This window comes from Wasmannia auropunctata, unplaced genomic scaffold (genome assembly GCF_000956235.1).
Source record: "Wasmannia auropunctata unplaced genomic scaffold, wasmannia.A_1.0 LD336111.1, whole genome shotgun sequence".
NCBI lineage: Eukaryota > Metazoa > Arthropoda > Insecta > Hymenoptera > Formicidae > Wasmannia > Wasmannia auropunctata.
Genome location: NW_012026779.1, coordinates 1,759,039 through 1,768,981, shown reverse-complemented (window position 1 = coordinate 1,768,981; position 9,943 = coordinate 1,759,039). Strand labels below are relative to the sequence as shown.

At 40.0% G+C, this 9,943-nt stretch overlaps 1 protein-coding gene across 2 annotated transcripts in view; it reads left to right on the top strand.

Annotated features, from left to right (window-relative positions):
- The first annotated feature begins 643 nt into the window (after positions 1–643).
- LOC105448940 (CCR4-NOT transcription complex subunit 6-like) overlaps positions 644–9,943 on the top strand; it is a 487,816-nt gene continuing 478,516 nt past the window's right edge. Inside the window, exons 1-3 of one of the 2 annotated variants that reach the window (XM_011687835.1) lie at positions 644–978; positions 3,466–3,781; positions 3,886–4,067. In XM_011687835.1, the coding sequence (XP_011686137.1) occupies positions 645–978; positions 3,466–3,781; positions 3,886–4,067 (832 nt within the window). In that variant the 5' untranslated portion in view covers position 644. Of the gene's footprint in view, positions 979–2,492; positions 2,638–3,465; positions 3,782–3,885; positions 4,068–9,943 lie in introns of those variants that run through there. The other variant, XM_011687844.1, reaches the window with a different exon arrangement.

The following is a 9,943-nucleotide window of genomic DNA, read 5'->3' as shown; positions in this document are numbered from 1 at the left end:
TATTGTAATAATTGTAATAATATATTTTAAAATTTTAATTCGAATTTGCGTAGCCACGCAATGTGTATATGTATTGTATAGTAATGCATGGAGAAATCAACCAGGTGTTTAGAAAAATGAAAGACATAAAAAGATATCTGTTTTTGTCGCGTTTCTTCTGTCGCATATATAATTGTCATTGATTTTTTTGTATATAATATATATATATATATACATTATGCAAGCCTGAATGGTATATCATTAAATAACAAATGCTAAATTTTATTTTTAAAGGGCCTCAGCAAAGTTCAGCATTAACTTATTCACATCAACAGCCTCTTATATCAATGCATCCTGAGCAACAACAGCTGTTACTTGAGTGTGAATCGCATATAGAATCAACGTTCGTGCCGAGAGCGGGGTCATCTCATTTCGTATCACATTCCTTGGCACCTATGATGCATGAACTTTCACTAGGACAACCACATAATCTAAGTTTCGAAAATTATGATCAACAAATATCGCGCAATATGTCTGATGAAGTCGCGAACAGCAATCGACAATGCGATAAAGGCAATAAGCCTGTATTGAGTATTGAGAATGATGTAAGGAAAGATGACGAAAACGGATTAAAAAAGGAGGATATTATGAAAGTAATAAAAATTATGCAATGCAAACCGATCTATATGGACAAAGACAAAATGACAGCCACATTTGAGGACTCCGCCAAAAATAGTGAAATTAAAGTCAAAGTTGAAGAATCCAAAAGAGCTGAAGTTAAAGAAAAAATTGAAGAACCCAAAACACCCGAATTTAAAGTAAAAATCGAAGAATTCAAAACACCTGAATTTAAATTAAAAGTCGAAGAACCCAAAACACCTGAAGTTAAAATAAAATTCGAAAAACTCGAAAGAGCTGTAGTTAATCGAATCAAAATTTCAACTCCCGATGGAATTGAGGTTCAGCTAAGAAGAGATCTGAGAACAGAAAGGAAAAGAGGTATGATAAAACTAGAGAATATTTAAAATTTTGAAAAGTTTACTTGAAAAGAATTACGAATGCGCAAACTTTTTTACAGATAGAGAAAAAATAATATTTTGATTACATATATTTCTCTACGTTTTTTTTCTTTTTACCAAAAAGAAAAAAACGTTTCTTTAAATGTTTTTCGAGTATAGATATTTTAACCACTCAGAAATGTTTTCAACAGTCGGTTATGAAACGTTTCTGAAACGATTACGTATACTACCTGGGATAATTATTATATGTGATCCGATCTTGTTTAAAATCGCGTCTCGAAAGCACGATCCCGATATGCCATAAAAGTCTTTATTATTATCATTGACCGGATAAAATTGTTAATATTTCCAAGATGTACCTAAGATAAGATTCTAAATACACAAGCTGGGACTGTAAAATATTGTTCATACAGGAATTTCGATCATACAGAAATTTTCTACTTTACATAAGGTAACGTGTTGCAACAGCTTCACGCCGCGGCCGCTTCGATCGTTGTCGATTCTCATTCTTGAATCAATAAACGCGTCGCGACCGACCGACACATGTCGAACTTTGAACCGTTCCGCGTTTTCTCGCGATTGTTGCCGTTCGAGAGCGAATCTCCCATGCGTCAAATATGGAAAAACGTTTGCCATAATGTACGTCAGATCTTCAGCGATGTGCCGTGGACGATCGTCGTCATCGCGATTTCGATCGTCGGCGATCCGTTTGTGTAATCTTGGAATCGAAATCGTCCGTCATTTTCGTCACTTTTCGGCAGGGACGCGCGAGTACAGGTACAGGTATATATATATGTACATACGCGAATATACGCTTGTGTGTAATCTCTCTTTCTGTGTATAAAGCAATCGTGTTATACTTTTCGCGATAAACACGCAAAGATTGCCATTTTCAATTCTACGATGCGTATATCTCTCAGAATCCATGACCGCGACGAAACGTATAAGGATCAATGCGGCGTACGTTTCGGCAGACATTGATCTGATAATGTGTAGATAAATTATTGCGGAGAAAACTTCTTGAGAAAATCCTTCCTGAAATCATTTCATTCGCGATAAATCTATGAGGGCGAGACTTCGATTCAACTCCGATTATAAATTAATTAAGTCGGCGATCAATTAAATTGTAGAATCACAGCAAATTTCTAGATATTACAACTCGAATTGTCTATAATCGTCTTTCCTGTATGTTGAACAAGAAAAAATTGATAATTTTACGCATCGCAACAAAGGATGCAGGCATTATTTGAAGCTGATCGCCGATAAGTTAATCGAAATTCTATCGAAACTTGAGAAGCGAATTGAGAATTAGAGAGTTTGCCATGAACCGTGAACATGGCGCGCCAAAGGAAGGAATCGCGGAGTCAGGCCTCTCACCGCCTGCTCGCAAATTTCCCCCAGGCAATTCTCCCCTAGTGGCGCGGGGACACCAGTCGCGTGTGTCCTGCGCTCTCAGCGCGACGTCGCGCGTCGGCTGCTTCGGGAAGTTCCGGCCAATCGGGCAGCTCCGTTTGGCGCACGATCGGTGCAGTTGATAAATGGAGGATCCGTGTTTGTCAAGGTAGTTTTGTTTACGCGGAAATTTTCACTCGGTAACAACTCCCCGTGCGTCTCGTTTGTGCTGAAGAGGTAGATGAAGGTACGTGACGATTGTCGCGCGCGCGGTACGCCGGCCTCGGCGGCCGCCGTCGCGTCGGCGACGTGAAAATCGAACGAACGCGTCGGGCCGTCCGCGCGAGCGTACGAGCTCGCACGGGCAGGACGAGTGGTTGACGCTGAAAAAACTCGCCACCGCCTGGCGAAATTCGCGTCCGCGCGCGGCCCGACCACCCTCGGCCGGTCCGCCGTCGCGTCTCGCGCCGAGATCGGCGAGTCTGCGGCCCGTCCGACCGGCCTGGCCCGCGAAAACACCGTTTCACCGTCATAGGTTATGGGGCTTGTACCTGGTGTGCTTTGTAGTATGGAACAAACGAAATCCGTCGTCTCTTGTGATCCACGTCGTTCGCCCGCGCTAACTTCGCTCGAGTTCGAGAGAAATTCTTGTCGTGCCCGACACGCGGTAGAGCCACACGCTGCTGCGCTCTCTGTTCTCTTATGGGAGGACTGGAGTCACAAGCCTGGCTGTTCTAATGACTGATTTATCACCAGTACTAATCTCACGTCGATTCAGCTGTGCATCTCTCAGATGCACATGTCTTTTCAGTTTCTTCAAGGCAAGTCTGTGTACACTAGTACACAGCTGATAAGCAGTATCAAGAGATATAAGAATCATTCTGTCAACTATTCAAGTTTTAACAGATGATGCCTATAACTTATACAAATTTTTTTAAAGAACCTTTCAACTTGCCGTCGCATGAAAATTATATCTGAGAGATGTACTATAATGCATGACATTTAGCTGTAAAAGATTACAAACACTTGTTACACTTTCTTATTTTAACAAGAATCCTTTGTTCTTCTTTTCTAGAATATAACATGTCCCGCAATCACAAGGACAAGTATGAGAACTCCAACACGCGTCGTATGTATACACTCATGTGCCCTGAGGACTATCAATCGGGGAAGAAATCTCATTGGTCGGAGTTGGAGATAACAGGCAGTATAAGGAATTTGAGCTCCAATTTATGGCAAATGACTCATCTAACAGCTCTGTACATGAACGACAACAGTCTGCAGAGGTTGCCATCTGAGATTGGTCGTCTTGTCAACTTGCGCGTTCTAGATCTCAGTAGCAACAAGCTGCGCAGTCTGCCTGCTGAACTGGGGGAGCTCATTTATCTCAGGTATGGCAGAACGGACGAAAGTAAACGGAAAAACATTCATTTTTATAACGAGCTTTTATAGATCTCATTTTTTCATGAAAAATTTTGTTATTGTGTTATTCCAGGGAGTTGTTATTGAACCAAAACTTCCTTCGCGTGTTACCGTACGAACTAGGGAAGTTGTTCCAGTTACAAGTGCTCGGACTTCAAGGAAATCCACTCAGCAAGGACGTGCTGGCGTTGTACGGGAATGGAGAGCCTGCGGGGACGAACAAGCTGCTGACGTACATGTTGGACAACTTACAAGGTAAGTGGAGAGATTTTATTTGCTGAGCCAGTTATCAAAGACGTTCGAGTCTTCTCTGGAAATTTCCATAATCTTCTGTTATTTTGTTAAAGTGAATAAAAAGTATACGATACGCGTCTGCTTGCTATCGTAATAATGATTGTAAATGTCAATTACAACATAAAGGTCGGTGTGTCTAAATTATATATAATTAGAAATTAAGAATTTGGAAGAAATGTTCCTTTACGTAGAATCGAACGTATTTCGTTTATTGCTCATATGTTTGGATAAGATATTAAACCATAGTTTTTTTAAATAGACCGACGTAGGTTTGCGTACGTACAATTACATAGCGTACGAGAAATCAATATTGAATGGTCTTTTCTATTTATATTTGCAATGGTTTTTTTTTCTATTTGCGCTCAAAATCGCGCGTGTATAGTTGTCGGTATAAAAAGCGACTGTTTTATCTACGCGACGTATTCCGTCACAGTTTGATGTCGTTCGTGACAGATGACGCCACGTGTTCCGTTTAAATGTCCAAGAAATTTAAAAAAATTGATGCTGTATCTCCTGAATTTCATAATTTACATATAATTTTGCGCTTGTGTGTACGTATCAATATCATTTTCGTGTTAATATATTTTCATTAAATATTCAAATCAGAAGAGAAGAAAATATTTTGAAACAAAAATATATAAGGAACATATTTATAATCATTCTCGTTAGAATTGAAGTAATTAGTCTAGAGTCTAGAAAAAATATTTGTACATAAAAATATACATCTTTAAGCAAAATAAGCGATGCTGTTGTAAGATTAACTTTTCCAAGAAAACAGTCACAAAAATCGATAATATTCCGCATAAATGTTTTAGGGCCTTTTACAGTCCTTTCCAAACTTTATAAATGCCTCTGATGACTATCAAGTCAGTCTTTTTCAAAGAGAAATCTAATTATCGCCGGATAAGCGAGCGTTAATCTCTCTCGACTCTTTCTTTTTCACGGTCGGATGGGTGGGTGGGTACCCGGGGGATGGGTGGGTGGACGATCGGACTTGAGTTTACGCTCCGTGGAAAACGAACGTTCGTGGAGGAGTCGCGATTGGCGAAAGAAAGAGAGGACTCTCTCGTCGGAGGGCGTGATCCTATCCATTGTGTTGCGCGCATTTTTGCCGGTTACCCGATCGCCTGAAAGGTCTCGGCTGTACCATTCCGTTTATCCATTGTTCTCCGGGACTTTTACTGTCCGATACCGCAACACCACCGTGTGCGTCGTTGCCAGTCATTTCCCCTTCGCGACTCCACCATCGTTTCTCCTCCGCGGATATTCTCGCTTGTCATCCTTTTCGTACAGGTCTACCCGGCTCTCCTCTTCCTCTCCTTCCTTCTCTCGTTTCACACGGAGTCACCCTTCTTATCTGAAATCACGCGGAAAGCATATCTCTGCATTTCACCGTCGTCGAACGCGTCTTGTACACTTGTCTCCGTCGGGATAGCCTCGTTCTCGAGATGAGGGAACGCGTATAGTTCGCGTTCGAAAAGCGGAAGGATAATACGTTCTATATGAAAATTCAGCATTGCGGATGTGCATTGTCGAGATGAATTAGATAAACGAGATTTATAGATAAATTTAGTAAAAAATTCCGACATATATTAGATAAACTTTTATAATACATATTCTTTATATGCATAATTCCCATTTTAGAGCTCGTCGTGGAGCTTTCGCTTTCCCGATTACTATACGGGATAAATGATATTAAAATTGATATATTTTGCACATAATCCTTTGATATACATCGCGGACAAAAAGAATTACGGCCCGATCTGAAGAGACAACTATAAAAACGATGAAGATCTTTTAATTTATCATTCATAAAATTTAATATAAAGTAATTTTCATAGGTCTCTCATGAATGAACTTATGCGCGCGTTAAACGTCCTATAAATTTTTATAGTGCGCGTATAGCCCATAATTCGCGGCGGCTTAAGAACGAACTTGAGCTAAGAACGTTTAATATTAATGGTCTGGCATTTAGTGGCGAAGGGGTCGAAGGGGTTAAAGCTCGCTCGTAAAAATGGCGCGGGTACCTTCCCCTAACGGTTTAACGGGGGGGTATCTCTTCGTATAAGGTTGCATGCAAATTTGTTTGCCTTTGAACGCGCGTACGCGCGTACACGTTCGCGCGGGATTCGCGCGCATTGTTGCGCCGCCGCTTTCCGCGAGATCGCTTGAATACGCGAGTGTGCGAAAGTGCACACACGATGATTTATATAGACGTATTTGGCAGAGCCCGCCGGCGCACGGTGTGGGAGCCCGGAGTCCCGGAAACAAATTTATGCACATTGTATCAGCGGGGATCTCTCGGCGGCATCGTTGTCACGACTTCCCAGAAGTAACGTGACTACGATTGCGCCATAATTGGCCTAAGTGTGCCCATTGTGCTCGTGTCACTTGCGTGTCGCCTACAGGTGTCTCCTCCACTTTGTTGTTGTGTCTCGCGATTTACGTTCGTCGGGTTGCGAAACATCGGAGACCAGTTGCTTGCACCGAAGCCCTCCCCCCTCCCTCCCCCCCTCTGTACCTTCGTGCACAGTCTCCACATCCATTTTCTACTTACACAATGCTTTATTGCCAAGTAAAAGCCTTTAGCGTCATATTAGTTAATTTTGATAGTAATATTTTTATGGGTATAATATATCGTAAATTATAAAAAAAGAGTAATTAGAAAACTTTTTAAAATGCAACTGAAGTCCTTTAAAGTTTAAACTTTAATTATCGAGTTACTTCTACCTAAAGGATTAGAAAATCTTCTATCGAATCTTTTCTTCTTTTTATTTTTATTTTGTTATGCTTTACATTGATTGCGTGCAGTCTGCAATATATATTTAGAGTCATATATAGCTGTCCGAGGAGACGTTCGTGTAACGAGAATAACACTACCTTCTTGGGCCAAAAGGAAACCGGGTCTCGCGCCAGCGGGCCGAGTGAAAGGGGTCCCTGGGTCCCGAAAAAGAAAATTGTTATCCGCGATTCACTTGGCCGCCCGCGGCCCGCCGAGCCGTCTCATCCGTGTAATTACACGGGGGCCCGTTCCGGGATAATTGAGGACGAAACTGAGGGGAGAAAGTGAACCGCCGCCGCCGCTTCGCGTACGCGGCATGATTCATTCGTTATTCGGCGCGCACGGTGTGTACACACGCGAAGAGACGGGCCCAAACAGGTCCCCGTAACTAGGGCATGACGAAGATGGCACCTGCTGCGATTGCACAAATCGACTGGAACGCCAGTATCTTGTCAATAGGATTAATTTTTAATATAATAAAACTTTATGAGAATGATAGACTGTCATCAGAAATAATAAATATATGATGTACATTATTACTTTTATTATAAATCGTTGCTTAACAGTTACTTCCCTGTGTTATCCATGAGAATATAGATAGTAAAAATATTAGTTGTATGTAGATACTCAACAACACATAAATATAAACAGCATAATAGGGGTGAAGAGGGAGGGGGAGGGCGGGACGTGAAACGATACTGATCTCGACTTTGAAAGCAAACACGAGTCATGAATTGTGATTGCACGCTCTAACAATTCGTGTCACTTGGATGTCCTCATTAACTCGTATTCGCCTACTTTTTCTCCGTGCGCGGAGATGTGATTCAAGTATCGTGTTTCTATAAAAAGGTGAGCTTTCTTCGGCAAAAAGGAGCTCGATTCCGACGTCATGGTAATAAATAAAGGTGAGCCCGCGTAATGTTGATAAAAGAGAGCTTTCATAAAATTAAGTAAACGTTGAGGACCTCAGATGAAAAAGAGATTCACGCTGTCTTTTGACACAGCTGGGTTTATTAAGAATCGTCGCTGCGAAAGTTGCTGCAAGCATTGTAGCTCTATAATTATTTTCGCATTTCCTCGTAAAGCTAGAAACATATTCGTTTTCTCTGGTTTAGCTTCGTGTTATTTTTAACTTAATAATATGAGAAATTGTGAAAGGAGAGATGTGGCACTTCGCGGAATCAACTTTTCCTCGGAAAAGTAATTTAGGAAAATTAATTTAGGAGAGCGTGATATTTTTTTTGTCAAAGCTGTGGGGATTGAAATTTCGGGACACATTCCACTCTGTCATCGTTACGCTATTTTAATACACGCGACAGTGAGTATAATGGCAGAATAGCACGTCCATAAAACAAGTTCGTCATTGTTTCCTTTATGAAAAGGAAAGCGCTTGACGTGAAAGTAATTGAAAGTAGCGTTACTAGTACGTATTGTTTTAGGTCATCGATTAATATTTCAAAGTCACGCATACTCTCCTCCGGATATGAGTCACGTATAAACCCAAGGAAGTTTCGAATCATCTTCACACGGCACTTAAAAGCTAATTACATTCTTTGCCTACATATTATTTAATTGACCTGACGACTTTTTATTGTCCAACTTTTGACGTTACATAATATCAACTTGTAATCATTTATTATTATAACATACGTGCATAATTGCTTATTAACACGTAGTCTATAACGCGATGTATATCAAACATTGTTATTAAATTTAATATTTGATTTTCATTTTGAGACAATTAATTTGATTTACCGTATTGCTATGAATCATTCTTTTCCAATTTGTCAGGTCAATTTGACTGTATATACGCAAATCAATGGACTAGTGCTGCATTCCGACTCGTTGTTTACCCGTCACGTTTTGTCCTTCGATTATATTACAGTCGTAGAATAACACGGGCTATTTCAGTCCCGAGTGTAGCTATACACTTTGTAATAATTGACGACACTCGTTTTTTTTTTGTAGAATCACGTAATTCGTGGCAGTGCATAGAAACACATCGCAATGCGCATCAATTACGTTTCATTTTTATGGACGGCACCGCGCAATGCTATTTTCGGATTGGTCGGATGCTTACAGCCGGCGGTTCTCTTCGCGTACTCGTCGAACGATTCGGACGTGGGAAAGTATGGAGTGTTTCCGACGAGGAAACTCGTTTTTCCCTCCGGTATACTCCCCCGCGTAAGTTCCGCTCTTTTTACAGCGGCCCTGCGCGCCCGGGACTTTGAACGAAAATTACTTCGTTCGTTAAGTTGAAAGGTTTGCTCCCAGCAAAAATTGTATCCATTGCTCTACACTCTGCGATGTACTAATTATGTAGGAGGCTGGATTACATTTCCAGATACTCGATCCGTTATCGAGGACAGATAATGAAAATTTGATAGCGTCGCGATGAAATCTATTTATTACGGATATTGATTTAGTGTCAATAAGTTTTCTTATATACTAGAACTTTATTAAATATTAATTTGTCATTTGAGAAATTCGTATGAAATTCGGCTTAGTATATTCTTGTTACATTTATCAAATAAAATGTCATGATAAACAGGTCATAAAGTTGTTAAAATTGTGATTCAAATTCAAATAACGACACTTTGTGTCCGAAAAGAAAATCAGATTTTATAATTCAACAACTCACTATGCTTGCTCTAAGCATAGAAATATGTGTCAATTGTTTCACTTACAAGTTGAGATTTATATAATTTCGAGTTATCATTCTCGAAGTCGCAAGAATATATGAAGTTTTCAGTATTTTATGATTGAAATAGTCTCACTCACAAAGAACAAAGATATTAATTAATAACATAGTTTCTTTTGAAACGTATATTAACTTCTTTGTCAAGCTGTCGTTATTTTGAATATCGGCAAACGCATGAAAAGGAATATTAAATACTTTTTCTTTTAGATGTTAAATATATTCTTCAGCTCAATCCATTGATTTTATTATTAGTTCTTCGTTCTAGACTGTAATTAATTCCATATGAATGGTTGATAATTTAATAAACTAAAATTAGCGTTAATGAATAATAATGGATTTTTTTTCTGACTGTTC